Source organism: Mesoplodon densirostris, chromosome 9, assembly GCF_025265405.1.
Source record: "Mesoplodon densirostris isolate mMesDen1 chromosome 9, mMesDen1 primary haplotype, whole genome shotgun sequence".
Classification (NCBI taxonomy): domain Eukaryota; kingdom Metazoa; phylum Chordata; class Mammalia; order Artiodactyla; family Ziphiidae; genus Mesoplodon; species Mesoplodon densirostris.
In genome coordinates this window covers 108,026,075-108,053,872 of record NC_082669.1, presented here as the reverse complement: position 1 = coordinate 108,053,872, position 27,798 = coordinate 108,026,075, and the positions used below count along the sequence as shown (strand labels likewise).

The 27,798-nt window shown below is 59.3% G+C and overlaps 2 protein-coding genes across 6 annotated transcripts in view; one reads left to right on the top strand and one right to left on the bottom strand.

Annotated features, from left to right (window-relative positions):
- SMARCD3 (SWI/SNF related, matrix associated, actin dependent regulator of chromatin, subfamily d, member 3) overlaps nucleotides 1-20,378 on the top strand; it is a 32,970-nt gene extending 12,592 nt beyond the window's left edge. Inside the window, exons 1-13 of one of the 2 annotated variants that reach the window (XM_060108834.1) lie at nucleotides 10,886-11,114; nucleotides 13,952-14,163; nucleotides 15,892-15,934; nucleotides 16,777-16,899; nucleotides 16,994-17,116; nucleotides 17,375-17,470; nucleotides 17,632-17,733; nucleotides 17,981-18,142; nucleotides 19,019-19,116; nucleotides 19,288-19,423; nucleotides 19,718-19,840; nucleotides 19,959-20,060; nucleotides 20,205-20,378. In XM_060108834.1, coding sequence (XP_059964817.1) covers nucleotides 11,037-11,114; nucleotides 13,952-14,163; nucleotides 15,892-15,934; nucleotides 16,777-16,899; nucleotides 16,994-17,116; nucleotides 17,375-17,470; nucleotides 17,632-17,733; nucleotides 17,981-18,142; nucleotides 19,019-19,116; nucleotides 19,288-19,423; nucleotides 19,718-19,840; nucleotides 19,959-20,060; nucleotides 20,205-20,258 — 1,452 coding nt within the window. In that variant the 5' untranslated portion in view covers nucleotides 10,886-11,036 and the 3' untranslated portion in view covers nucleotides 20,259-20,378. Of the gene's footprint in view, nucleotides 1-10,885; nucleotides 11,115-13,951; nucleotides 14,164-15,891; nucleotides 15,935-16,776; nucleotides 16,900-16,993; nucleotides 17,117-17,374; nucleotides 17,471-17,631; nucleotides 17,734-17,980; nucleotides 18,143-19,018; nucleotides 19,117-19,287; nucleotides 19,424-19,717; nucleotides 19,841-19,958; nucleotides 20,061-20,204 lie in introns of those variants that run through there. The other variant, XM_060108835.1, reaches the window with a different exon arrangement.
- A 124-nt stretch (nucleotides 20,379-20,502) lies between these two features.
- Nucleotides 20,503-26,620, bottom strand: CHPF2 (chondroitin polymerizing factor 2). 4 transcript variants are annotated; one of them, XM_060108832.1, is made up of 5 exons: nucleotides 25,562-26,620; nucleotides 24,813-25,163; nucleotides 23,800-24,364; nucleotides 22,907-23,089; nucleotides 20,503-21,950 (listed from the first exon to the last, which is right to left on the bottom strand). In XM_060108832.1, exons 2-5 carry the CDS (start codon nucleotides 25,091-25,093, stop codon nucleotides 20,643-20,645), a joined length of 2,337 nt encoding a protein of 778 aa, XP_059964815.1. In that variant the 5' UTR covers nucleotides 25,094-25,163; nucleotides 25,562-26,620; the 3' UTR covers nucleotides 20,503-20,642. The 4 variants fall into 4 exon arrangements, with proteins under 4 accessions (XP_059964815.1, XP_059964814.1, XP_059964813.1 ...); XM_060108831.1 differs by having other exon boundaries at nucleotides 24,813-25,632; nucleotides 25,757-26,620; XM_060108830.1 differs by having other exon boundaries at nucleotides 24,813-26,107; nucleotides 26,531-26,615.
- Between the last annotated feature and the right edge of the window lie 1,178 nt (nucleotides 26,621-27,798).

Genomic DNA, 27,798 nt, shown 5'->3' with positions numbered 1-27,798 from the left:
ACGGAAAATGAGGCTGGCGGTGACTTGTGCAAGGTTATGATCACTCACAGGCTGCACCAGGCATGACGTCCCAAGACTGTCTGGCTCTAGAGCAGTGGTTCTCAACCCTGGGCAATTTCACCCTCCAGGGACAAAGGACAATGCCAAGAGATAGGGAGAGGAATGTGCTGGTAGAATTTACTGGATAGAGGCTAGAGATATTCCTAGCATCATTCGATACACGAGACGGCTCCCACAATAAAGGATTATCCACGGGACTTGCCTGGTGGTCCAGTGGCTAAGACTCCATACTTCCAATGCAGGGGACTTGGGGTCGATCCCTGGTCGGGGAACTAAGATCCCATGTGCCGCGCGGCACAGCCAAAGAAAGAATTATCCAGCCCCAAAATGTCAACAGTGCCGGGGATGAGAAGCCCTGTTCTTGAGAACAAGCTCAGAGCCATCACACCATGGAGCCTACAGAGACCCCACCCAGGGAGGGCAGTGGGTTCAGGGCCTGGGGGAGGACAGGACCCCAGAAGAACCAGAGCAACGGACAGGGCAGTAAGGCCCCGTTGTCACAGCCCTGGCCCAGGACAGACTAGCTTGCAGTGGCCGAGGCAAGTGCCCAGATCTGGGAGCAAGAGCACGGGGTCAGGGCAGGCAGACGGGCTACCTGGAGGGGATTCATTATACAGGTCGGGGTGAGGGACACCAGCTGGCCTTGTTACAAAGGCTTGCAGAAACCAGGAGTGGTACACCAAGCAGGTCCAGGGCCTGAGAGCACCCCACTCTGTCTCTTTCCCCCTCCTGCTCCATGGTGAGTCTTCACGAGGCCTCCTGGTTGTCACCACAGCTGTTTGAGCCCCAGAGACTTCCAGGGTGTGCTGTGTGGGGACATGGCGGGTGCTGAGCCGGGCTTTGACCATGAAATGCTTGATCACAAGCAGCCCTCACAGACCTCTCCTCTCAACGAAAAGCCTGGGGCCCTCTGCGCATCGACGGAGACTTTTGCCTTTTGCTTGGATCATTTCTCCTACCCTTCTTAGGCCAGGGCGGGCCCTCTGAGTTCTCCAGACCTATGGCCATTGCGTGGTGCCAGGAAGGCAGGACGAGGTGGCACTGGGGCTGCCCATGGCCGGTGGGCAGGTAACCACGTGTTCCCAAAAGAAGTACCTGCAGTGGCTCCTGGAGGACAGGGCGGCGTGCCAACTTGGCAATCCGTGTGCGTGGATCCTACCCAGGAGTTCCACGGACACACGCGTGTGTGTCCATCTGTCCAGCCAGGAGAAGCCCGCGAGCGGCCCGCTGATCCGCCCACAGGAGCGAGGAGCCAGGGGCTTGTTCAGAGTTTAACTGGGTTTCATTTGTTTGGCTAAAAGGTAATTCTTACATAGGAAATAATGCAACTTCCTCCAACGCATTGACATTTATTTTAGATACCTCAATGGCAAATTTTGTAGAATTTATATTCCCAGTGTTTGAAACAATCTGCTTGAGATTTTGGGGAGTGTATTTTAAAAGATAATTGAAGGTAATTCAGCTTAAATGCGCAGGCCTTTGGGGATCTTGATTTCCTTCTTTAAAAAGCAGGTGTTTGGGGAAGGTGGAGGGGCACACGTGTGTGTGTGTGTGTGTGTGTGTGTGTGTCTATCCCCAGCAGGCAGGCACTCCGTGAGGGGCCATCAGAGAGGCAAATTGAGATGAAGGAGAGAAGCCAGGGACCTTGAGTTCGGGAGACCAGTTCTGCAGCCCCAGCCCCAGCCTGTAACAGCACAGCGACTTCTGGCAGGTCACACGGGTCCTTAGGGCCTCTTCTTCCTTATCTTTAGAAGGGGGATCCCAGCCCCCACCCGGTAGGGTCTCTGTCAGTTAGACAGGTTGATGTGTGTGAAAGTGCTTGTTCAACAGCAGACTGCCACATCTGAGATGATGTTATTAATCCCACGAAACATGAGCCCGGATTGTAACATCACCCAGCATTTGGAAGCACGCCGGCAATCCTGAGTAGACTCGGAGTGGGTTCTCTTTACCCACACCTTTGAGATATTGGGGTCTCTCCTTGGGATTTATCCGTGAACAAGGCATAAAGATCCCAGCCTTTGGGGCGCTTACATTCTAACGGGGGAGAGAGGAGTGAACGCTAAACGTAATAAGTAGGTTATAAAGAATGGAGGAAGGTGTGCAGGACGGGAAGGAAACGCAGCAGAATGAAAGAGACAAAGAGCTGGCAGGGGAGGGGCAGGTGGTGACTTCTAATAGGGTGGACAGAGAGTGCCCCACTGAGAAGGGGACATTGGAACAAAGAGTTCAGGGAGGCGACAGTTAGCTGGAGGAAGAGCATTCCTGGCAGAGGGAACAGCAGGCTCCAAGCCCTAAAGGCCGGAGCAGAGAGAAGAGTGACGGAGATGCAGGGGGTGAGGACACAGAGGGGGCAGAGTGTGGCATGGGACTGGGTCCGGGGACCTGCACGACCTGACCCTCACTGGCAATGAGATGGGGGGGGGGCGCCTTGGGAGGGTTTCGAGCGGAAGTGACGCCATCTGACTCCCCTTCCTAAAAGGGGACCCTTCTGGTTGCGTGTTGAGAATAGAGGGCTGGGGGCCAGGTTGGAAGCAAAGCTGTTCATTATTGATGGATTGGACCAGGGTGGTAGCAGTGGAGGAGTGAGAAGGGGTTGGATTCTGGATCCAGAGCCAACAGGACTTGCTTTCTGATTGGATGTGGGATGTGAGAAAAAGACAGGATCCCAGGCTGGTGCCAAGGTCACGGGCCTGAGCGGTTGGAAGGAGAGTGAGGACCGTGGGTAGTGAGCCAAGTTTGAGGTGGGAGAGCAGGAGCTTCACTGTGGGCATATCTATTCAGGGTCCAGGTGGATTCGACAGTATGTGAGCAGACAAATGGATACATGAGTCCAAGGATTGGGAGAGAAAATGGGCTGGAGGAAAATGGGAGTTGTCAACATATAGAAGGCATTTAAAACTCTGAGATTGGGGGATGGATGAAATCTCCAAAGAATGATTGTAGAGCAGTGAAGAGGACCAAGGACTGGCCCTGGGGCACCCCACCCTGAGAGGGAAAGAGGGCCAGACAGCCAAGGAGACTGAGAAGGAGCAGCCAGGGAGGCAGGAGGAAAACCAGGAGAGGGCAGTGTCTTACGAGCGAAGGGAAGAGAGTATTTAAAAGAGGAGAGAGTGATCAACTGTGTGGGATGCTGAGGCTGGAGAAGCGAGGTGATGCCCGAGGGCTGATGTTGCACTTTGCAACGTGGGGTCATCGGCGGTGGCCAGATGGCAGCGTTTTCAGTGGAACCGTGAGATGTGTGCCTGGAGGGACTGGAATTCGCGGAGAACCGAGACAGCAAATGTAGACAACGATTTTGAGAAATTTTATTGCAACTGGGCAGTAACCAATGGGATAAGCAGGTTATGTGAGCGGTTCTCAGGGAAGGTGACAGTGCTTTAGCATGCTGATGGGAGCAATGCAACAGAGAGAGCTAAGCTGATGACATGATGGTGCGGGGAAGAATTGCTGGAGCAACGGCCTCAAGTGTGCTGGGGGGACAGGAGCTCACATGCACGGGGATGGCCGGCTTTCGATCGGAGCACAGATAACTCAGCTGTAGGAACCAGGCAAGAGAGTTGCCAGGAGGCGGGAGGATGTGGTGGGAACCTCTGGAAGTTCTTCAGAAGCTTCTGTTTTCTCAGGGAAGTGGGAAGCAAGGGCATCAGCTGGGAGTGAGGGGGTGGGGAGGAGGAGTTGGAGGTTGGAGGAGGGAGAAGATGTGGAAAACTCACATAGGGGAGTGGGAGCGGGAAAGGACCTGAATGGTCTAGGGAAAGAGGGGGACGGCAGGGCAGGATGAGGCCAGTTGAAGTCCAAGCTCTGGAAATGACAGTGAGACCAGGTTCGGGCAGTGGTGTGTCTCTCCAGCCACATTCAGGTCCTAGGGTGCAGGGGAGGAGTTGGTGAAGCCGAGTTTAACTCTTAAGTAAGAGAGTCAAGAGTATACGCAAAGGAGGTTAAAATGGTAAATTTTACGTTATGTATGTTTTACCATAACTAAAAATGGAAAAGAGGGCTTCCCTGGTGGCGCAGTGGTTGAGAGTCCGCCTGCTGATGCAGGGGACGCGGGTTTGTGCCCCGCTCCGGGAAGATCCCACATGCCGCGGAGTGGCTGGACCCGTGAGCCATGGCCACTGAGCCTGCACGTCTGGAGCCTGTGCTCCGTAACAGGAGAGGCCCGCGTACCGCAAAAAAAATAAAAATAAAAAAAATAAAGGAAAAAGAGTATATGTCAGGGCGGTGTGGTTGTGATGAGGGGTGCAGGTCAAAGAGACAGACCAGCGGTTCCAGTGGCGTCACAGGCTTTGGGGGTCAGGGGGCTGGACAAAAAGGAGATGGTGGTCCGAGAGTGGGGAGCTTAGGACTGAGACTGGGCGGGGCCGCAGGTGCTGGAATGACAGGGTCCAAGAGGTGACGCTGGCGTGAGTGACTGAGGGAGGGTGGAGGGTCGCTGGAGGAGAGGCAGCCGAGGAACCCAGAGCCCCGGGCTATGGGAGGGGCTGTCCATGAGGATCCAGGAGAGCAGCGGGAAGAGGTCAGGGGTGACAGAGGGAGTGACCGTGAGCCAGGAGCTAGAAGGCTCCAGAAAAGAAGGCGCCGTACCTGGGGGTAAGATGCAAAGCCAGGGGTCTGGAAGCAGCAGTGAGGGGCAAGGAGGGTCCCTACCCCGCCTCGAGGCCAGTGGCAGTGGGGACTCTGGGAAGACCACTGCCCCCCACATGGAGGGTTTGGGGGGGTTACTCAGCGGGGAGCCCAGCTACGTCACAAGAAGGCAAAAGGGATGTTCACAGAAGTAGCCGAGTGTATTGGAGATTCTCCTTCCGACAGACCACACGGGGAAGGGCTCGGTGGGAGATGGCAGCGGAAGAGGGGCACCCAGAGCCCTGTGGAGCCGGGGTTGTGGGAGTTGAGGGGAGTCTGGGGCTTTCCATGGCGCCTGATGCAGTGGGAACAAGGGCATGGTGACAGGAAGGCGGGCGCCCCCAGGGGCCGCCAGGGCAGAGAGGCAGCATTGCGTCAGGAGGGGAGCGGGCAGAGTAGAAAGTGCCCTTTCAGACCCTGTGAGCAGGGCTTGCCCTTGCCTCCTAATGAAGTTTAAGACATGGGGAGACCAGGCCCGCGTGTGGCTTCCGTGGATGTTTCATCTGTACGTTCCACTGCCCACTTCCACTTGGCTTAATTCCCCCCAGAAAATCTTTAAGGCAATACAGATGAATCTTTTTTTTTTAACATCTTTATTGGAGAATAATTGCTGTACATTGTTGTGTTAGTTTCTGCTGTGTAACAAAGTGAATCAGCTATACGTATCCATATATCCCCATATCCCCGCCCTCTTGCGTCTCCCTCCCACCCTCCCTATCCCACCCCTCTAGGTGGACACAAAGCACCGAGCTGATCTCCCTGTGCTATGCGGCTGCTTCCCACTAGCTAGCTATTTTACGTTTGGTAGTGTATATATGAATCTTTTTTGTGTATTCAGTTTTCTTCACTCAGGTGACATCCCAGACCTCAGAATGCAGTGGTTCCCAGAAATCCCTCTGGCCACCTGGTCAGAGCAGTAGCAGAGGCCTCAGAAGCTTCCTGGGGGGAGGACTGGGATGCGGACCACCAGGAGGTTATCCTGGCACTGGTCAGGAGGGGGCACTGAGCTGTGGGAGAAATAGGAGAGGAATCAGAGGCAGTGGGATGGGGCTCCTGTCTGCCAAGAGAGAGGCTGGCTGGGGTCTGGGAGCCCCGGGGCACAAGCAGGGCAGGAGGGGTGGCTGCAGCCCCACAGGGGGTGTATGGGGATGGGTGGGTCTCCCCAGGCCGGTGGAGTGAGGTAGGCACCTACGCTCCCAGAAGAGAGGAAGAGGCTCGCCTCTGCTTGGAGTCCTGAGGATTCTGAGGCCTCGGATCCCTCTTGCTTTTGCCCCGAATCTAGCCAGACAGGCCACTGTTGGTCCAGAGGAGGATGGGTGGGGAGCAAGGATAGTTCTGTGGGACACCTACCTGCCGCCCCCATCCAGGCAGAGCCCCACCCTATGTTCCAGCCCCTGGGCTGTGGCAGCCAGCTGGGGCAGTTATAGCACCCCTCAGTATTCCATATAAACACCCCCCCTCAGACCGACCCCATCCTCACCAGAAGGGGGTCCAAGCCAGTGTGGCTCGTTTTTTGCTACATGGGACCACCTGATTAATGGTGGCCCTGAGGGGAGTGAGAGAAAACTGGCTGTGAATCCAAAATGGGCCTTCCCTCTGGGCCCCAGAGGCCCAGTGTTTCACTCCCTGGGGGACAGGGAGGTACAGTGACTTGCCCAAGGTCACACGATGGTTTTGGCATCCTACTTTTTCTTTTTTTGCTTCTTTCTATCATATTTGTCTCTCTTGTTCATGTTTGCAAAACTGACACAGAAAGATGAAGTGACACAGAGACAGACAGCCCCCTTGATAGTAGCAGAGGATGTCCTGGGCACAGAAACATTCTCACACAAGGAGGGAGGTGACCAGCGCTGCTCTGGCCTGAGAAGAGCAGTGGGGGTAGCCAGGAGGAGGGGGAGGACTGTGCCACAACGCCGCGGTCCTGTCTGCGGATGTCCTGTCTGCTGGCTGGAGGAAGCCCCTTGCTGGAGGTGGGCCTGAGGTGCAGACTCCCCTTCACCCAGCCCTGAGGTCTAGCCAGGGTTCTCTGGGGGCCTGGGACTTGGACCAGGCAGGTAGGCTGGATCAGACCTGCCTCTGGGCCTCCTGGCATGCCCTGGGGTTTAGTGACCAGAGGAGAAAGTGGGGGCTGGCTGGGTTTAGGGATGGACCAGACACAGAAATCAGGGGTCCTCAGCCTGAAAGCTCCAGGTGGTCTCACTTCATTCTCTCTCTCTCTCTCTCTCTCTCTCTCTCTCTCTCTCTCTCTCTCTCTCTCTCTCTCTCACACACACACACACACACACACACACACACACACACACACACACACACACACACACACACACACACACACACACACACACACACACACACACACACACACACACACACACACACACACACACGTCTGTGACGGTAATTTCATGCCACTAAGGAAAGCTTCATTGCTGGGGATATAGGCGGAGGAAAGAGGTCGCTCCCTTCAGTCTGGTTTCCTTTGTTCCTCCCTCGCCTTCCTCCCTCTCCCCTTCCCGGCTTCCCTCCTCTTCTAGCCTCCTTCTTTCCATTCTCCCGCCCCCCCCCGCGCTTCCCCCTCCTTCCCTCCTCCCCCCTCCCCCTAAGCTCTGTGCCCGCCGCGGGACCTCCGAAGAAGGCGGGAGGGTGGGACTCCAGGCTCCGGCCCCAGCCTTGGTGGCCATCCTCCTGCGGGGAAGGAGTTAAGTCTCTCCGCTGCATCCCTCCTCCCTCCTCCGCCTCCCCCCCCACCCCCCGCCCGCCGCCTTTGAGTCCTGCAGCTAGGCCCTGGGCTGACCTTCACCGGGAGGGAGGCCGCAGTGCGCATGCCCGGGCCCGGCTCCCGCCGCTGCCCGGTTACCGGTCGGGTGAGGGCGAGGGAGGGCGGCCGCGGTCCCAGACGAGCCCCCCAGCGCCCGGCCGCCGCCCGCTCGGGCGTCGTGGGGGGGCCGCCGAGCCCGTCCCGCCGGCCGCGGCGCATCTCTCCCTGCGCGGGGAGCGGCGCTTTGCCATTTGGTGCTGGTGGTGCTTCGGCGAGGGAAGGAGAGATGGGGGGACGGCAGGGGGGACTCCGGCTCCGGGCGGCCGCCCTCTGCCCGGACACGCGCACGGCCTGCCCGGAGCGCGGCCTGGGCCGGTCGGCCGAGCCTAAGGGCCGGGTTGAGCCGGGAAGAAGGGCCCCTGCCCGTTGGAATCGGGGCTTCCCCCGGGCATCCTTCCCACCCGGCAGGACGCAGGAGCCGGCGGGCTGCGTGGCACTGCTGAGCGCCCTTCTGGGGCTGAGCCGTTGGGGAGCCTGGCCTTTGTGAGGTGGGAGTCCTGGCCCGGGACACCCTCACTGGCACCTCTGCTTTCTGGTCTTAAGGCTCGCCGGTGTCCGCACACCTAGGGTCACCCCTGTAAAAGCAGCATGCACAACGTGTCTGCTGGCTGAGGCCTTGTGAGCGGGCTGCATTGGTGATCACGTTGTGCCTGTGTGTGCAAATCCATGTGTCTCCTTGTTCCTCTGGTGTTTGCATTGGTTTGCATTGGTGTGTGTGCCTGGGGGCAGGTATGCCCTATATATCTGTTGCCTGTGTATGCGTAAGGATGTCTCCCAGAGAGGGGGCTGCAGGGAGAGGCCCTCATCCTGGGGGGGCCCAGGAGGTTGTTATCTATGGACCTGAGCGATACTCACCTCGGTGGCACCAGATCCGTTGGCCTAACCACCTCCTGCAATCTCCTCCACCACCAAGACCAGCCCCCTCACAAATGCTTGGTGTTCCCACTGTGCTGATCCACCTCTGCTGTCTTCTTTTCCCAAAAGGCCTCTCCAAGAGTTGAGACCTCGGAGCTTTACATAAAGCCTAGAGGTGTCTGCCCCTGCCCCTGTCCCCCAGAACCTCCAAGGTGTCACATGTCCATGCTAGAAGCACCCACAGGGGGGCGGGGTGCCCATGGTGAGGCACAGCTTCAGGTAAGTGGCAGAGTATGAGCTCTGTCCACTGGGCCACTGAGCTTTGGGTGGTTGCAAGTGTTAGCAGGCATTGGTCATGTCCAGTCCCTGTGTGCAGGCACGGAGGGAGAGTGGCACTTAACACCAGCCTCAGACTTCAGGGGGCTGCAGCCTATTTGGAAAACCAAACATAACACACATGAAACGCAGGGAACGTGAGACATTAGTAAAGTGCCAGTTCATGGCCATGGTAGATGGCAGTGGGCATTCAGAGAACAGAAAGATCTGTGCACAGGAGTGGGACCAGGGAAGGCTTCCTGGAGGAGGTGGGGCCCAAGCCGGGCTTTAAAGAATGAATGTGCTTAGGACAGGCGGAGGAGCAGCATGGGGATTCCAGGCAAAAGAACAGCAGGAGCAGAGGCTTGGGAATGGGAATGAGCAAGGGGCTTTGGAATTTAGCGGAGAGACTGGAGAGGTTAGCTCCCCAGGTTACCAGCAGCCACCTTCATGGCCTATGGCAAACACCCACCCATTCCCACCCCAGCAGGGCCCAGTCTCTGAGAGTGTGGGTCTGGGGGGGGGGGGTAAGCCTGGGTAAAGATGTAGTAGGAAGGGGATCTCTAGGTCCCCTGCTAAGCTGGTGGTAGAGGAGGGGCATCGTGGACCACATGCCCTCTCTAGCCTTTCAGGGGATTGACAGTGGGCACTTAAATGGACGGTGACAACCAGAAGCACAGGGGGGCCCAAGGAAATCAGGCTGCAGGCAAAAAAGACTCCCAAGCCAGTACACTCCCTAGGTTCTTTGTCCTGACCTCTGAAGGCGTTCTGAAGGGTTGAGGGTCAGGACCACCCCACTGCACCCCGCCCCAGGGTAATGCTGGGTCTTCAGTATCTAACTTCAAATAAATTTCCCAACAAATTCCCCCAGGCACTGCCCCATCCTCACCTGGATACTGACATTACAACCCCAGGAGGCCCATAAACTTGACCCACTCTGTCCCGAAGCCCTGGGGCTCTTCCTCCAGAAGGAGGAGAGAGGGGTGTGGCCTTGGGGGCATGGGCGGGGCCAGGGCTCCTGGCCTGGGGAATCTCAGGATTTGCCCCTCCTGTATCCTGTCCCTCCTTCGCCCCAGGGACTGCCAGCTCCCTCCACACCACCCCTTCTGAGGCTCCCTTGTAGCCCCACCGCTACCCCTGCTTTCTCTGGGGTCTTGAGGCCGGCCCTCCCATACCCAGCGCCTCAGCTCCTCAGGGTCCCCTACCCCACCCCCGACTCCAGAACCTTCGGGTCCTGCTCAACTCCCTCTCCCCACCCCCCACCCCACCCCCCGCCGTCCACGCCGGCTCCCGGCCTGCCCCCACAGCTTCTCTTCCTGTTCTCACGAGCCTGATCCACCTCCCTGTTTCCGAAATACCTCCCCTACTGCCCTCACTCTCTCACATAGAAACAAAGACTCACATGCCCCGAAATAGACTCACACAGGGCTGAGAGACACAGACCGTGTCCCGCCACACACGCACACGCGCGCACGCGCGCGCACCGGAGGCTCTCGTGGAGGGAGGCACACAGAGGAGGCATTTGTGTGTGCACGCACGTAAACATCCACACCCACAGCCCCGAGCCGTGCCCACACGAGGGTGCAGACACACACGGCGGGTGAGACAAGGGCGCACACATCTGTGGACGCAGGGGCACCCCGCCTCCCGGGGCACACCCACGCCTGCCGCCCCGGTGCAGGAGAAAGGCCTCGTCCGGGCTCCGGCTCCCCCCGGATTCCTTCCAGCGAATGTTTCCCTACTTGGCCTGCCAGGTCTCTGGGGAAAGGGCCTCAGAAATGCAGCAGGAGCCACTTGGGGGCAAAGTTGGAACTGACTGTTCCCTGCCTGGCCCTGCCGGCGAATTCCCTAACCGAGAAACTATTTGAGGCGAGAGGCCGGGGGGCCGGCGAGCCCCCGGCCACCTCCCCTCGCGTCCCCTCCCCGCGCCGCCTTCGGGCGGCCTCGGGCTGCAGTGCCGCTGCCCAGCGCCCGGGAGCCGGGCTGGCCGGCGTGCCTCGCCGCTTATCTGCGCTGTTTGGCCAGCGAGGGCTGGAAAGGCAGGCTCTTCTGTCCCCGCCGAGTCAACAGGCAGACCCCGGGCCGCCGGACTATTTCTGTCTTATCAGTGCAGGAATGCTGCAGCCGCGGCGGCGGCGGCGGCGGCGGCGGCGGCGGCGGCGGCGGGCGGGCGGCGGCGGCGTGGGCCGTGGGCCGTCAGGGCAGCCCTGAAGGGGCCCCCTCCCCACTCCGCTCGAGTAGAAGTGTGAGAGAGCCCAGCAGGACTCAGAGGGGAGAGTTGGAGGAAAAAAAAAAAGGCAGAAAAGGGAAAGAAAGAGGAAGAGAGAGAGAGAGAGTGAGAGGAGCCGCTGAGCCCACCCCGATGGCCGCGGACGAAGTTGCCGGAGGGGCGCGCAAAGCCACGAAAAGCAAACTTTTTGAGTTTCTGGTCCATGGGGTGGTGAGTGGGGGAAAGTTAGCGGGGGAGGGAGAGCGAGCTGGCTCGGGCTGAATGGAGGGATGGTCGGGAGGGGCCGGGAGGGGGGCTCCCGCTCTCCTACCCCTCTAGCGGGAGCGCCACGGCCCGCGGCCCAGCCCCAGGACTGTGCCGGCGCCCTGGCACCCGAACACGTCGTCAGGCGGTTGGCCGGGGATGGGTGCCCGGGCGGGGAAGGGAGGCGTTTGCAGGGGTTCCTGTCAGGGGCTGGGGGTGGAACTTGGGGACTGTACCCCCCAAGTGGGGGCTCCCCTAGGTACCCGACGTGCTGTCTTCCGTTCTTTTCCTTGTGGGCCCAGGTGTTACCCCTGCCCTGGGGGTGGGGGTGGGGGACATGGCATCGCTGGGCTGGGCTGTCTGTTAAATCCGTTGGGACAGTGTTTCTCTGTGTCTCAGGAGCAAGGAGCAGGTGACCCCGTAGGCACTGTGAGCCGGAAGCCCTAGGGCTGAACAACCTCTGCATCCCGGCAGGAAGACTCTGGGGCTTTGCTGACGGCCTCTGCCATCAAGGCCAGAGAGAGGCCCTCTCTAGGGACAGACCCCAAGTTAAGGGGTCTGAGGATCCCTCGGCAGACTCAGCCACCAGAAGCTGATGTCCCTAATGCCTCAAAGGTGTGAAGGAAGGGCTGGAGTCAGGGACGTGAGGCCTAGAGACCAAAGGGGCCGGGCAGCACCGTCCTGCCACAGGCAAGCTTGGAAGGCCCACCGGGAGCCTGAGGGAGCCCATGGGACCTGAGAGGATGGGAATAGGTTGGAAGGGCTGTGGAATAGGAGAGGCAGGGGCTCCAGGACTTGGGATGGGTGCTGGTGCTGGAACCCGATATAGAGGAGACAGTCAGGTTTACAGTAGCCACGTTTGGTTGTGACCCCAAGGAAGGCACGTTCTCAGCAAAAGAGGCCAGAGTCCCTAGAATTTTGGCCCTTCGTGTGGGTCGCCGATCCCTGGTGGCTGGCACAGCCCTTTGGGGGCTCTGGAAGTCTCCCTCTCAGGGCGTCTTCAGCAGATCAGTGAGTGCCACTGGCCTTGTTAAGTGGGAGAGCATCTGATGGGGAAAGGGGCTTCCCCGGGGCAGCTGTCCTCCAGCCACCGGGCTCTCTGGGCTAACTTCCATGTCAGTCAGCCTAGTGACCAGTCCTAAGCTTGCTGCCTGGGGAGTCCCTTTTAAAAGGCCCATGTAGGAGGGAGAGGGACTATACACATGGAGTTTTTATTTGGCCAACTTAGAGCTTCAGTTCTTGGGTGGCTGGGAGCCCCACTGCCCCACTCCCAGTGGCCCATCTGTGCTGGTGGGGAATGGCCGGCGTGGGCTCCATTCTGGGCTGCCACCCTGGAGGTGTGAGTGACAGGGTCAGGTGGGGCAGGGGAGGCAGACACATGGACAGGCAGGTTTCACCGCGGAGGCGATGGGCAGAGACAGCTGGCTGGCTGGGGGTTAGGGTGAGACATAGCGCGGGGCAGGAGGGACCGGAGGGGGGGTCGGCAGTTAGAAGGGATCCACCAGGCTCAGGGTTAGGGTTCTGCTCCTCCCCGGTCCTGGGAGCAGCTGCGCTCCTGGGGGTGAAGTGGGTGGTGCTCGGATGGTGTCAGGGCCACAGGTCTGCAAGCGTCACCCCCTAAATCTCCTTCCTGCTCTCCAGTCCCCATCCCACCCACCCTCCACTTGACAGCCCTTCAGACCCTCCCCAGCCCCTCTTCTGGAATCTGGACACGTGAGGTTTTAAAAGTCTGTGGACCACTTCACTCGATACATTTGATGTCATCTACATCCCGGCTGAGCACCGGGGGAGCGGCAAAGGAGTACACCTGCCTCATCTCCCTCTCTGTGGCCCCCTGCGAACCCAGAGTTCTGACCTCACTGGGGCAGGGTGGAGAGTAGAGGCGGTCTGGAGGATGGGACCATCTCTGGTGATTCGGGTGGACGGGCAGGGAGAGATGGATATAAGAGGAAGTGCTGCTGCTTTTGACCTACCCAAGCCCTCTGGACCTCCCATCTCCAGTTGAGCCTCCCCCCACCCCCCATCGGAGAATCCTGGTGAGGTCTGACCTCAGTCCCTCAGGTTGCCTCCAGCCTTCACCTTGAGAGCAAATTATGGGGATGGGCTACGTCAGCAAAGCCCCTGCCTGGGGAGGCTTGGAATCAGAGGAAGGGGGTGGGGATCAGGGCTGAGGGGTCAAAGGCAGGGGCCCAGAGAGATGAGTGGGTTGAAATGGGAAGGGTGAGTTCAAGGCAGGACAGCCCAGGAAATGGACTGGGAAGCAGGGACTGGGAAGAGGGGCACCAGAAGTCTGAGCAGGGAGCCCAGCCCCTAAACTAATCGAAGCAGCAGAGAGCAAAAAGCCCCTCAGGAAACGGCCGCTCAGCGCTGCCTTCGCCTGGAGGAGCTGCATGACCTTGGCTAGGTTGCTTTTCTCCTTGAGCCGCGGTTGCCTCATCTGTCAAGTGGGGAGAGAAGGACCCGCTCCGACTGTCTTGCAGAGGAGCATGTGGATGTGAACATCCTTTAAAAAGGTTGAAAGGCGCCATTAATATTCATTTTCGCGGCACCTTCCGCAAATCCGAGGCTGGCAGTACCCTGTGCGGTTGCCTGGCTTCAGTTAGCTTCCTGCAGCGAGACGCAAAGCCCCCCTCCGCCAAAGCCGCGCGGTTCCGGCGCCCCCGCCCACCCCTCGCTCGAGCCGTCGGCAGCAGGGTCACGGGCCGGGGGCTTGGGATGGGAGAGACGCAGCTCGCCGCGCCTGGAACAGGGGCCCTGGTCTGACCGGCGGACGCCTGTGTCTGCTTCACCCCCCGCCTCCCCAGCGCCCCGGGATGCCGTCTGGAGCCCGGATGCCCCACCAGGGGGCGCCCATGGGACCCCCGGGCTCCCCGTACATGGGCAGCCCCGCCGTGCGACCCGGCCTGGCCCCCGCGGGCATGGAGCCCGCCCGCAAGCGAGCAGCGCCCCCGCCCGGCCAGAGCCAGGCCCAGAGCCAGGGCCAGCCGGTGCCCACCGCCCCCGCGCGGAGCCGCAGGTAAGAGGGGCCCAGAGCAGAGGGGGCGGACGCAGGACCCTCAGGGACGGGGTGGGCGAGGAGCGGGATTGGAAGCGGGAGGAGAACGACCAGCAGGGAACAGGCGTCCTGGGTGGGATGCCCTCCCGGGAGGCGGGCTGAGGGGGCACTGGTCTGGTTCCTTTGTGTGCCCACCGTAGAGACAGGCTGCGGCCGTCGCGCCCTTCTCCTTGTCACCTGCTCTGTCCCTCTCTCCACCCCAGTCCCCAGGTTCTGGGTGATGCTTCAGGCTTTGGGGTGCAGGCGGGCTGACACTGGGACTGAGGTCAGAGCTTTAGACTGTTTCTTAGTGTGGTGGTCCAGGGTGCCTTCCTCGGAACCCGCTGGCTTGGCTGTTTAAAAGCCCCACTCCAGATCTTCTTAATCTGAATCTCTGGCCGGGGGGGGGGGGGGTGGAGCCTGGGGATTTGCCCCGTGGGTGGCCAGTCGCTGCCCCACTGTGCTCTCAGGTGATTCTTTATCAATCAAATGTTGAAGAGTTGCCATAATCTGTCCTCTGGATCAGGTCTGCCCCCAAACCATCAAGGGCCAGCCTATTTACTTGTCTGAGCCAGCTGGTGGCACCCCAAAAGCCCCTGCTGGTGCCTGGCAAGAGAGATACCCCTCTGGGTTTCACTATTTAGCCAAACACACATGTTTCCCTTTGCACACCAGATGGAGTCTTATAAAAGGTGCAATATGGATTTTACCGCATTATTAAATATTTTTTACATAGCAAGGAAAATTCACCATTTATAGGAATTCCATGATGAATTCTTTTGCAAAGTGAGTCATCCTTTTATACAGTAAAGAGTCCCTGATTTATCTTGTATAAATGGAGAGTTTCACAGAGATAATTTTTTCAAAACAAATCAGACCTTTAATGAAAACTGCTTGCCTAGCCTTAGAACAGATTTTTGGACAGAGGGGGGGCAGTGGTTGAGAACACCACAAGGGGGCAGTATGCAGCCATCCTCTAGGCTGGGTTCTAATTTCTACTTGCCATGGATTTTCTGGGGTGCTTTTGGGAGTCAGAAGCAGCTAGTAGATCGAGTCCAAGTCCCAGCTGCTACCCCAGGTCCAGCCACAGCCACACCCCTCAGGAGAACGTCCTATCCACGCTCTCTGGATACCTATGGGTGTGCCCCTGGACCCTGCTGTCAGGTGGCCCAAGAGCATGAGCACCCCCTGCCCATCAGTGTCCCCTTCCAAGCCCAGGGTGGCAGGGGTGCAAGTCCTCACCAGCTTCACACCATCACTTCCTGCTCCAGGGATGGGCCGGGGTGTCAGCTCCCCTCTCTTTGAGCTCAGGCCACCTTGGACTGTGCACCCTGCTTAGCAGAGAAAGAGAGTCCTCAGAATCCATCCCCCCCTCTCCTCTGTCCTCCCCCCTTCCCAGCTTTCCTCAAAGGCTTCTGCAGCTCCCCTACCCCCAGCCCCTTCTAAGTCTCATTTTGATGGCCCTGAGGATGTGGTGGAGCAGAAAGGGGCTCCCAGGCTGGAGAAAGGACGGGGTCACCTCTGCTCCCCCCTGAGAGGACAGAGCGCCAGTGCCACACACCAGCATCCTAGCCCCTTGGGCAGGCAGACGAGCGGGCTGTGGGAACCCCAGCCAGGCGGGCTGAGATGTCGGGATAATTTAGCAGGTGGCCTCGTTACTCCCAGATCTGTCGCCATGGTAACCTGGTTTTTTCTTTAAAAAATGTACAGTGCCAAGAGGAGGAAGATGGCTGACAAAATCCTCCCTCAAAGGGTGAGTGCCTTTCACAGCAGCCCCCAGCCCACCCCCCACCCTTTGCTGCTCCGCCCTCCTTCCCCGCTCCCCTGCCACCCCGTGCCTCTTCCCCTCCCCCCTCAGGAGCTGCGCTTCAGCATCACAGTCACTTTCACTTTTTGTTCAAAAAGCTAATTAAGAAGTGAGGCTCCCCAGGCCAGAGGGAGGGGGTGGGGCGGAGGGAAGAAGCAGAGCCGTAGGGTTAGGATACTGGGTCTGGGGTGCAGTAGGTTGAGTTCCAGCGGTCTGAAGACATAAAGGCGTGGGACAAAGAGGAGATGAGAGCTCGGGGATCACAGGCTGGCAGGGGCAGTGCAGGGCGCAGAAGCTGGCCAGAAGGCCCAGGCTTGTAAGAGGGCCCAGGCCGAGCTGGCTAAGGAGCAGCATGGTTGAGCAGCCATGAGCCAGGGGAGAGGCAGGCAGCGACATCACCTGTCCCAGGGACGCCAGGGTCCGTCCTCTCCACTTTGCAGACACCCAAGGGAAACGCAGAGGCCGTGTGACAAGGGAGAGGACAAGACGAGGAGGTGAAGCCCTAGCGCTTGCTGGGCTCCCTGGGTGCTCCGGCCTCCCCTAGTGTTGAGATGCACTGCTTCTCCCTAGTGGGAGCAGCAGTTTTTATCCCCACACGTCAAGGCCTTTATTGCTGGCTTCGGAGTCCTGGGGAGAGCTCTCGCTCCTGCCCTCAGAGTTCCACGCCCTGAACCTCCTGGCCAGCTCCCCGCCACGCTCTTTGTGTCTTGGGACCACATGAAGCACGCACATTCCACCTGCAAGGCTGGCTGAGCCCCTGGTTCCCGGCCTTGTTCCTCCTCTTCCAGATCCGGGAGCTGGTCCCAGAGTCCCAGGCTTACATGGACCTCCTGGCCTTTGAGAGGAAACTGGATCAAACCATCATGCGGAAGCGGGTGGACATCCAGGAGGCTCTGAAGAGGCCAATGAAGGTGCCTTGGCTCGGGGGCAGGAAGAGGGGGCTAAGTCCTATCCCCAGAATGGAGAAGCGGGCTCGCCCCTGTACTACACTCTTTATTTCTACAGCAAAAGCGGAAGCTGCGTCTTTATATCTCCAACACTTTTAACCCTGCGAAGCCCGATGCTGAGGATTCTGACGGCAGCATTGCCTCCTGGGAGCTGCGGGTGGAGGGGAAGCTCCTGGATGACGTACGTCCTGGCCCAGGTCTCTCCAGGTGTCCTGGGGTGGGTATGGGGCCGAGCTGAGGACAGTACTAGACTAGCAGCACTCAGGACGAGGACGTCAGCCCTGGCCGGGGGCGGGGGTGGTCTAGAGAGACGTCTGGCTGGAGGCCTGCTTCTGACTGTGCTGCCCTGCCCGACCAGCCCCCCACCCCGCCCCCGCTCCCAACTCATTCTGCCCCGACGGTCCCTGTTCTGCCCCCACGGTCCGCTCCTCTCCCACAGCCCAGCAAGCAGAAGCGGAAGTTTTCTTCCTTCTTCAAGAGTTTGGTCATTGAGCTGGACAAAGACCTTTACGGCCCTGACAACCACCTAGTGGAGGTAAGACCCAGACCCCTTCTGCCCTTGAACCTGCCCCGCTTCCGCAGCCCGCAGTCCCGTCAGCTGCACAGGTTTGGATGAGGGAGGCCCCGCCACCAGGGCTCTAGCCCCGCCAGCTCGGTTGGGGCTGTGAGGTGAGCCAGCTCTTATCCCCTGGACAGTGGCACCGGACGCCCACCACGCAGGAGACGGATGGGTTCCAGGTGAAGAGGCCGGGGGACCTGAGTGTGCGCTGCACCCTGCTCCTCATGCTGGACTACCAGGTGTGCCCCGCCCCCCAGACACCACACGAGGCCCTCAGCCCCCCACGCCCTTTCTCCGAGACGGGGCGGGCCCCGGCCTCAAAGGTGCGCGTCCTGAGAGATCCTGTTCTCCCTACCCCGCCCTCTCCAGAGCATGTTTCCAAGGAGCCCGGGCACCGCACCCCTGCCGCCGAGGCCCAAGCCGCCTGGCCCTGACCTCTTTCCACTCTCTCTCTTTTACCTAATTTTCATGGTCACCTTTTCCCAGCCTCCCCAGTTCAAACTGGATCCCCGCCTGGCCCGCCTGCTGGGGTTGCACACACAGAGCCGCTCAGCCATCGTCCAGGCCCTGTGGCAGTACGTGAAGACCAACAGGCTGCAGGACTCGCACGACAAGGAATACATCAACGGGGACAAGTATTTCCAGCAGGTACCCTCTCCCCCGAGCCCGGGGCCCCGGGGAGCAGGCAGAGTTACCGGTAGGGGAAGTGCTCCTACTAAGGACTTCTCGACTCCGTCTGAAGCGGTCTCGGAGCCAGAGACCAGGGTTCCGGTCCAGGCTCTGCCATGGCACAGCTCTGTGCGGTGGCCCACCCATCTTAGCCACCCCAGGTGAGGAAGATCTGGAACCCCAGGAGGCCAACAGCTTTGGGGAACACATTCTTGTCACTTGGAATTAGGATCCCCGAGTTCTAGTCCTGGGTCTAGACTCTGGGTAGATTACTTAGCTATTTTGAGCCTTGTTCCTTATCTTTACAACAGGGTGATAACAATACCTGTCCCGTCTAGCCCACCGGGCAGTTAGGAAAATCAAATTGCTGTGGAAGTGATTTGACAAGAGTTCTACCAAACTAGAGATTATTAATAATATTTTTTAATAATAATTTTAAAATAAATACAACAGGTAGACCTGAGTAGTAAAAACAACAGTCGATATTTATTGAGCGCTTACCACATGCCGAGCACTGTCCCAAGCACTTTATGTGTAACGGACTCATTTAATTCTAACAACCCCTTGAGATGGGTACCATTACCATCCCCTTTCCAGAGATGAAGAAACTGAGGCCGAGCTGTTAAGTAAGTTGCTCAGGGCTGCACAGTGGGCGGTGGAAGCAGGACTCCCACCCGCGCCGGCCGACCCAGGGCCGTGCTCTCCCCCACGCACTGCACACCCCTCCCCGGCAGCGTTCCTCTGCTCGCAGCCCACCTGGCCCCAGCCCCGTGAGCGCTGGCTTCTCGTGGGCTTTTCAGGACGGAAACTGTGCCCTTGCAGGCACAGAAGAGCGCTCTCTCTCTCCCACTTCAGATTTTTGATTGTCCCCGGCTGAAGTTTTCGGAGATTCCCCAGCGCCTCACAGCTCTGCTATTACCCCCCGACCCCATTGTCATCAACCACGTCATCAGGTGAGGTCCCCCGCTGCTCCTGAGAACAGGGACTCTCCGTGGTGGTCCTGCCCTCCCTGCCCCTCCCTCTGCCTCCCCCCACCACGCCGCCCCTCCCCTCTGCTTCGGGCCCCAGCGCCCTTGGCCTCTGTGGGGGCGGCACGGACGCCAAGGGCTGGACTCCCCTGGCAGCGTGGACCCGTCGGACCAGAAGAAGACGGCGTGCTATGACATTGACGTGGAGGTCGAGGAGCCGCTGAAAGGGCAGATGAGCAGCTTCCTCCTGTCCACGGCCAACCAGCAGGAGATCAGCGCCCTGGACAGTAAGGTGGGGCCGGACCCGGAGCTGGAGGGGGACGTTAACCCAGAGGGACACGAGCACAGACAGAACAGACGAGGACGGGGGCCTATGGAGGGAGGAAGGGGAGGCGGCCCTTCCCTCGCTACCTGGAGCTCCACCCGTCCCCCTTTCCCTGGGACGGCCTCGGCATCAGGGACCCGAGGGATTGCCCTTCAAAGGAACAGCAGCAAACCCCTTCCCCGCCCCCGTACCGCCCCCCACTTTCCCTTCCTCTCACACATCAGCACAGCCAGGTGAAAGCCTCTGTCTTTCTACCTGTAGATCCACGAGACGATTGAGTCCATAAACCAGCTCAAGATCCAGAGGGACTTCATGCTAAGCTTCTCCAGAGACCCCAAAGGCTACATCCAAGACCTCCTCCGCTCCCAGAGCCGGGACCTCAAGGTGAAGGGGACTCGGGGAGCACTGGATGGAAGACAAGCACATTGGGAAGACAGTAAACGTTGTTCACAGGGGCTGGAGGGGGTCCGGGCTCAGGGCTGACCCCACTGCTCCCTCCCAGGTGATGACAGATGTAGCAGGCAACCCTGAGGAGGAGCGCCGGGCTGAGTTCTACCACCAGCCCTGGTCCCAGGAAGCCGTCAGCCGCTACTTCTATTGCAAGGTGCGAAGGGCCCCGCAGCCGCTCCACCCTCCCCCTCGCCGCCGCTGCTGGGGAGCCTTCCCTGCTCCCAGCTGCTCCTCCAGGGCGGGCGGGAGCCTGTCACTCACCAGCAGCACGTAACCTGCTCCTGCTCTCGCTCTGCAGATCCAGCAGCGCCGGCAGGAGCTGGAGCAGTCCCTGGTTGTGCGCAACACCTAGGAGCCCTGCGCGCCATCACCGCCGGGGCACCGAGCACCGCCGGGGCCTCAGGCCCTGCCCTGCGCCCTACGATGCCTCACGGGTGAGGCAGGGGCTGGATTAAAGGTGTTCACCTGATAACAGCCGTGTGGTCGTTGGTAACTGGGGGGGCGGAGGAGGAAGGGGAGGGCGTGGGTCCCTCTGGGAAACCCCCACCCCCTCCCTCCGAGTCTTCTTACTCCATTTTCCCTAGACCTAAAAACAGTTCGGCAGAAGACACTTTTAATGACATTTTCTTATTCAGAAATACAGCAACAAGCCCTCCATCTGTCCATCCACGTTGCCCGGGCTTGCCGGGGCTAAGGCCGAAGGGCCCTAAGTGGAGGCGCAGGGCCCCGGGCCGCGCTAGGTGCTATTGGCCTGCTCCTGCTCAAACAGAGCCATGGCGAGCTGCGCACGGCCCCCCAGCCCCTCCAGGTTGCTGAGGCGGCAGCGGTGGTAGAGGTCCTCGCTGAGCCGCGGGCTGCAGTCACGCGCGGAGAACTTCTGCACCAGCCCTGGCTCCACGGCCCGGAAAAGGTGGAGCCCTGAGAACCGGAGGAAAACATCCATCACCTCCAGCCCCTCCAGGGCTTCCTCCTCTTCCTGGCCTGCCAGTTCACCGGCCAGCCGGGCTCGGGCCGCCAGGTAGTCGGCGTTGTAGAAGCAGCCCTCTGCGGAAGCCTGTCGGTCAAACCTGCCCCCAACAGGGGCCCCCCGGGCAGGCTCAGCGCCAGGAGGGGACGGGGGGTCGGGGCCGGCCCCCGGGGGCCCTTGGGGAGATCTCTGTGGTGCCAGGGCGGGGCTGAACTCCTGGAAGTGGACCGGGAAGAAGGCCTGCCAGCCGGAGATGGCGTTCATGCGGCAGCGGTTGAGGACTTCGGGCCCGGGCCTGGTCCACACGGTGGTGAGGAAGAAGAGCGTGTCCACGGGGTGCTTCTTGGAGACCACGTCCAGGAGCCGCACCTGGGAAGGGGCCTCCGCGCGCACAGCGAGCCAGGCCAGCCTCGTCCCAGGGTACCGTCGTTCCAACTCAGCCGCTGCAGCCTTCACCCCAAGAAACGGGTCCGGGGCCCCTCGGCCCCCTTCCCGCGGCCCGTAGACCAGCAACAGGGTGAGCAAGGCATGCTCGCGCGGCTCCAGGACACCGGCTGCAAAGGCCTCCAGGAACGCAGGGGCCGCGGCGGCTTCGGCCACCAGCAGCGGCAGCACGAGCTGCACGCGGGTGGCCTCGGTGACGTAGGGCATGGGGAGGATCTCCACCCGGCTCAGGGGCCGCAGCAGGCTGACCCTGTGGGCCAGGGCCCGCCGGTGCCCGCGCTGCGTCACGGCTTCCAGCAGCAGGTCCAGGGTGTACTCCATGCCCCGCGCTGGATCAAAGCGCCGGTAGCCGTTGAGCAGCCGCTGCTTCTGGAAGCGCAGGCGGGGCTGATAGCGCCGATTCAGCTGCTCCAAAGCAGTCTCCACGGCGTCGCCCACATCTGCCCTGCTAGCCCCTTGCAGTGGGCACTTGGGGGCCCCGTCTGCACAGGAGAAGGTGTGCTGCTCTGTGAAGTAGTCCCAGGCCAGCACCTCAAAACGAGAGTGCGGTGTAAAAGGGGCCGGGAGCCCAATGGGCCAGCTCAGGCCTGCCTCCCCCTCAGGGGTCAGCACGGTCAGGTTCCGGATCTGAGCCTGGGTGGGAGGGACGCCCAGTTAGTGCCCTGCTAGGTAGTCAGGACCCCACCCCACTCTGGCGTCCGGGGGCCTGAGGTCTGCCCTGACCCCAGGAGCACTCAGTGAGGCTCATTGCTTACTTCCCTGTACTTTACATTCTTTAATCGGGAAGGTGCAAAGGCACACGAATCATAGCCGCCTTTCACAGCTGCTGTGAGGAGGAGGGGGTGGGAAATGTGCTTCCGTGGAGGTTAAAGCACCCTGAAGTCTAAAGCTGGGCAGTCTTTCTCTTCCATCCTCAAAGCACTCGCTCTCTCTTCATAGAGAGCCCTTTGTTTTCACCTGTACCCCACCTCAGACAACCCCCGCGGTCAAGCAGAGAGTGCCTCTACCTTCTGCCCTTGGACCTTCTAAGGGCGGTGCTGGAGGTTCAGGGACTTCTAGGTTTTTGCCTCCTTGCTGGAGAGGAATTAAAACTATTCTGTCAGGACTTCCCTGGTGGTCAAGACTCCGAGCTTCCACTGCAGGGGGCACGGGTTTGGTCCCTGCTCGGGGAACTAGGATCCTGCGAGCTGCGCAGGGGGGCCAAAAAATTCAAAAATTAAAAAAACACTATTCTTAGACTCCAATAAAGATGTTAAAAACAAGCAAACATTAATTCACTTAACTTATATAAAACTCAAAAAAAAAAACCCAAAACCCCCCCAAAAAAACACAAACCACTGTTCTATCTAAGCACTCTACCAAGCCCGATCCTCAGAGCTCACCTGCAAACCCTTTCAAGTGCATCCAAGTCATGCCAGCTTTGATTATCTTCTGACTGACCTGGACCCCCCCGAGCCCCTTCTCCCTGGAGTCATTTAAAATTGGGGTATGGTCAGCCTCCTCCTACCTCGCCCAGCCTCCCCTCCCACGCATCATGAGCCTGGATGCCTGAAGCTCCCTCTGACCCCCAACCCCGGTCCCAGGCTCACCTGCAGCTGTTCTATTTCACTGTACGCTCGTTCCAGCTCCAGGGCACTGAAGCGCTTGTGGAGCCGGTACATGAGGGTTCCCTCGGAGACAGGGTGCACCGCAAAAGCACTCAGGAAAGCCGAGCTCCCCTCCTTCTCGGGGTCCCTGTTTTTGGCCAGTTCAAACGAGCGATACTGCTGCCCCTAGAGGACCAATGAGACCAATCAATGCCACGCAGGGAGGGCTGCCCGGCCCGACCGCCCTCGACCACGCTCAGCATCCACACCTATTACTGCCACAGCCGCAGAAGCAGGGAGGGCACAGGAGCTCATTCTGGTGTCCCCTCAACCTCAGCCTTACTCTCACCAACGGATTTTGGAAAAGAGAGAGCTAGCTAGGCAACTAGGGATGCCCTAGCCCCCGCCCCTGGCAAAGAACCCCACTGTTCCTCAGAAGAAGGAAAGCCGGAAGCCAGCAAATACTCCCAATACTCTGGTCTGGGAGGAGGGGCCCCTCTGGCATCGTCCCCTCTTCACCAACCAAAAGGGAGGTTCCTGGGCTACCTTACCCCTCCAGGAGAGTGGCCATCTCTAGGACACTCCCAGATCATTGGTGACTGTGCCAGTGTCGGGGACGGGGCGGAAGGCAAGGGGCCAGGTGGGAGGACTGGTAAGGGGCACCTTTCTGGCTTGCTCAGAGGGTCCCTGACAAGATGCCACTTGTGACGGCCCTAGGGATCTAAGACTGTCAGAGGTGAGCAAGAGAGAGCTAGAGGGGTGATTGGGGCTGGAAGAGGCACAACGACAGCCCCAGGGTGCTGCTGGGAAAGTGCCAGCAGCACCCAGCCTCGAGGCCAATCACTCGGTCACTACTAACTTGTCGGGGACCGGGATTAACTTGAAAGGGCTGTCACCTGGTGCTGTGAGACACAGCCGATGCCCAGAGAGTCAATGAGGCAGCGGCCAAGCCACTCATCGGGACGGGCACTGAGGATGTCTCCTCGGCAGCCATCCAGATGCGGCCACAATCGAAGCAGGAGGCTCCGTGACAACAGGTAGCCAAAGCCCCCGTGGCAGTATCGGGCCTGCTCGCCTGCGCCAATGAACTCCTCCGTCCGGCCCAGGTACAGGTCTTGGTTGATACTGAGGTGGCCAGCCAGGGCTGCCAGGCGGGGGGCCTGCACATACGTGTCATCCTGCATGACGAAGAACCAGTCGTAGTCGGCCCCAAAGTGTGTGTGAAGATGGCGCAGGGTCTCGGACATGAGCCAGGCTGGCCGTTCGTCCCCGTGGGATACCACCTGCATCCCTGCCGGAGTCCGGGCCCCTCGCTGCCCAGTGAAGTAGAGTAACCGAGGGAAGTGGTGAGCCACCGTGCGGTTCACAGCCACAGCCAGAGTGGACAGTGTGGCCCGGGAGGTCAGGACAGCCACCAGCAACCGCTCGCGAGAGCCCAGCTCTGTCTGGATGTACCGAGTCCTGTAGGGAGACCAGCATGCCAAGGGTCAACTCCCTAGTCTTTAGGAACTCAGTGTGTCCAGCACATACGTCCCCCTAGGAATTAGTGAGCTGGAGTTGAGAAAAGACAAGGGACAGACCTCCTCATCCATATTAATGAGCTACTGGAGTGAGCATCCACTGAGTAGCCGACACTGGGACTGATTTGGGGAGAGGTCAACCAAGGCTGGATGAGATGGGTTAGATGCAATTCCTGCCCTGTTGAAGAACATCCAACCCCTAATTTAACACCAATGGGTGAGGCTTTCTCAGACCTGAGGAGGAGGAAGAAATTGGACCAAACCCTGATGGATAACAAGGCAAAGAACTGCTTCAAGGAGCCTACAATGATTACCAGTGAAGGCAGAGGCAAGGACTTGGAGCAACCCTAAACTGGGGTCTGGGGACTATGCACACACATAACTCTCACCTGAGCACCTTCTTGTAGGGCTTGTTGGGATCCCTGTAGTAGGGGACAATCCGGGGTTTGAAGTCTTCATCACTTTGGTCAAGCTGAGTTCCTGAGTCTAGATTCTGTGGCCCTCCTGGTTCCCCCACAGCCACTACACAGGGATCTTCTCCCTCACCCTGGATCCAGGAAACCCGCAAGAGGCTCAGGCTGCACCCCAGAGACAGCCCTAGGATGAGGGGCAGTGCTGGTCGCAGCAGAGCCAACACTGAGCTCAGTCGCATGGCGGTGGGCCCTGCCATGTGCGTGCCCCAGAGGGCACAGCCTCAAGGATCGATCAGTGGGTAACTGGGCACCTGGCCGGGAGTAGGTCTGCAGTTTTAACAAGGGAACCTGGGGTCAATGAGGTCAACAAGAGAACGAGGCATGTTTGCTTCCAGGCCCAGTATCCCCGGGAAATGTCTGCCTGGCCTTCTGTTGTCAAGGTGCTCGCTCTAACCCTCAATCCAAATAGTAAATATTCGAATCAATTTCACCCACTCATGGTGAAGCTTCCAGGAAAAACGAGAGGAAATAAAACTCAATCCTGTCAAACCTAACCCCAAAGGACTACATACATCTGTAGTCTGGATCTAAGCCAAGAGATGGCAGCAACCGATAAAGATGGGCTGGGGGAAAAGCACATGCTCCATCAACACAACAGCCCCCGGCTAGAGGAACCTAACTCCACAGGCCTTTCCCAAAAAGCGCCTGGCGGGGCCACGTCTCACTCAGTTTACTGCAGGGGCTGCTGAGTGGCTGCTGAAGGCCAGCACCGGGATGGGGTCAGGGCCTTTCCACTCTATTCCCGAGTGTTAAGGAAACATCTGGCTAGGGTACCCACCCCTCCCAGCAGTCAGGAGTGGTCAGGAGCCCTGGCACCGCGCACAGAAGTTCTGCCACCTAATGCGGTGGACGGAGGATACGGTGACTCAGCGCGGAGAGCCTCTCAGAGGAGCACAATGGCTGATGGAGCCACTCTGCAGGGTGTTCTTCTCTGAATCCCCGCTGCTGAGAGGCCGGTGCTGCCCACCATCCTCTGAGAAGGGACGGGAGGCCAATGACAGTAACCCCGGCCGCGTAAGAGCGATTCGGTGTTTGGTTTTACCAGAGCCCCGGGTACCCAAACCGAACCAAACCGAACCGAGAAGAGGTGCAGCTAGCGACAACGCAGGGATCCTGTGAAGGCACACGGATGCTCGGCTGGCTTCCGGTGCGCCCGTTGTCAAGCCCGGCGCCCCTGTCTACCTCTCAGCAATCAAAGAGCAACTCTAGTCCTAGAAAGAAGGCCCAAAGCGAGTGTTAGCCGTTAGTCTCACAACAGAAATAAAACTGGCTGCGTCACGGGGCTGTAGAGGAGGGGCAGGGAGACCCCGTTCGTTCTGGCGACGGGAATGGAGGTCGCGGCGGGGAGAGGAGGGCAAAGACTCCGTTCTCAGGACCGTCAGCGGGGGCAAAAGCCCTGCCTGCGCCAGTGGGCGAAGGACAACGAGGGACACCCCGAGGCCCCCAGGGCGAGTCCCCTGCAGCCGGGCCAGGGGCGGCGGCGGGCGGATAACGGGCGGCCGGGGTATGGCGGCCGCGGCCAGCCCGGTCCCGGGGAGTGGGGGTGAGGGCGTGGGGCTGGGACGTGCTCCTGTCCTCCGGAGCGGCGCCCCCGACGCCCCTTGCAGGGCTAGGGCGGGGAAGGGGGAACAGACCCCAGGGCCCGAGGCGCCGGTTCCGCCGCTGCAGCCGCTGCCACCTCACAGCCTGGCCCGTTCCTTCCTCTTCCGCTCGCTGTCAGTCCCCGTCTCTATGGTGACCGCATCCGGCCGCTCGTTCCGTCGCCGCCCTCTCTGTGGTCGTCCCGCCCCCTCTTTGCACCGCGTCCCCGCTGTGGGGTGACGTGGTCGTCCCGCCACCCCCCCGCCCCCCAACAACAAGCGTGCGTTCCGCAGACGCTAATCCGAGTGAACCCAGTACGGACCCAAAGGTGACGCAAGCTTCAACCTCAACTCCCTTCTGCCCTAGAAAAAATTACCCTCCCTCAGTGAGCGCGCCTCTGCCTCCTTGACGACTGCTCCCAGTGGGCTTCCCGAACCCCATCACCCAGTCAGTTATTTCAGAAATGTTTATTGTCTGCCTACTACGTTCCAGATCATCGTAAAGGAGTGGTAGACGAGGTGGGCATGGTCCCTGCCCTCAGGTAGCTGAAAGTTGCGGGAGACAGGCATTAAAGACACATTGATTAAAAAAAGTATAAATTTAGGTAGAAGTCACAAACTGTCATAAAAACCATTGCAGAAAAGTAGACTCCAGTGGAGAAACAGGACAGGAAGAATTAGACTGAGAATTTGGGAATCCTGAGATCCAAAGTTTCAGTAAATTACCCAGACAAAAAGTGAAGAGGAGTTTTCCAGGCAAAGAGCAGAACGCAGAAGGCCCTGAACAAGGAAGAGATTGGCCCAGAGAACTGGGAAGGCCAAAGCCGCTAAAGCCTGGTGAGTGAGGGGAAAACAGGTCAAGGGAGGCTGGAAGGCAGGCGGGGCCTTCAAACAAGTATGGTGGGTTCCCACCCAGGACGGCACATCCCTAGGGAGCAATTTGGAAGTGCAGTTTTGTTGTCAAATGGTTGAGGGGAGGAACAAGAATGCCAGATGTCTTATACATTGCAAGATCGTATCACACTAGAAAGAATTATCTGTCCTACATAGCTTTCTTTGTTTTTTGTTTTTGTTTTTTTTTCCAGCTGCGCCATGGGGCATGCAGGGTCTTAGTTCCCCAACCAGGGATTCAACCTGCGCCCCCTGCAGTGGAAGCCCAGAGTCTTAACCTCTGGACCCTCCAGGGAAGTCCCTGTCCTACGTAACTTTCAAATATGTCCTACTGAACAATCTTGTTAGTGAAAAAAAAAAGGTTCCCATCATCTAATCCTTGAGCCTGTGTTTTATATATAAAAATTGAGTAATTTTGCAGGGTTGTAATA

Coding starts and splice junctions, on each gene's coding strand:
- CHPF2 (XM_060108832.1), bottom strand. CDS start 25,093: ATGGCAGGGCCCACCGCCATGCGACTGAGCTCAGTGTTGGCTCTGCTG. Junction 24,365..24,812: donor CCCTACAAGAAGGTGCTCAG/GTGAGAGTTATG, acceptor GTCTCCCTACAG/GACTCGGTACATCCAGACAG. Junction 23,090..23,799: donor GCTGTGTCTCACAGCACCAG/GTGACAGCCCTT, acceptor TTGGTCCTCTAG/GGGCAGCAGTATCGCTCGTT.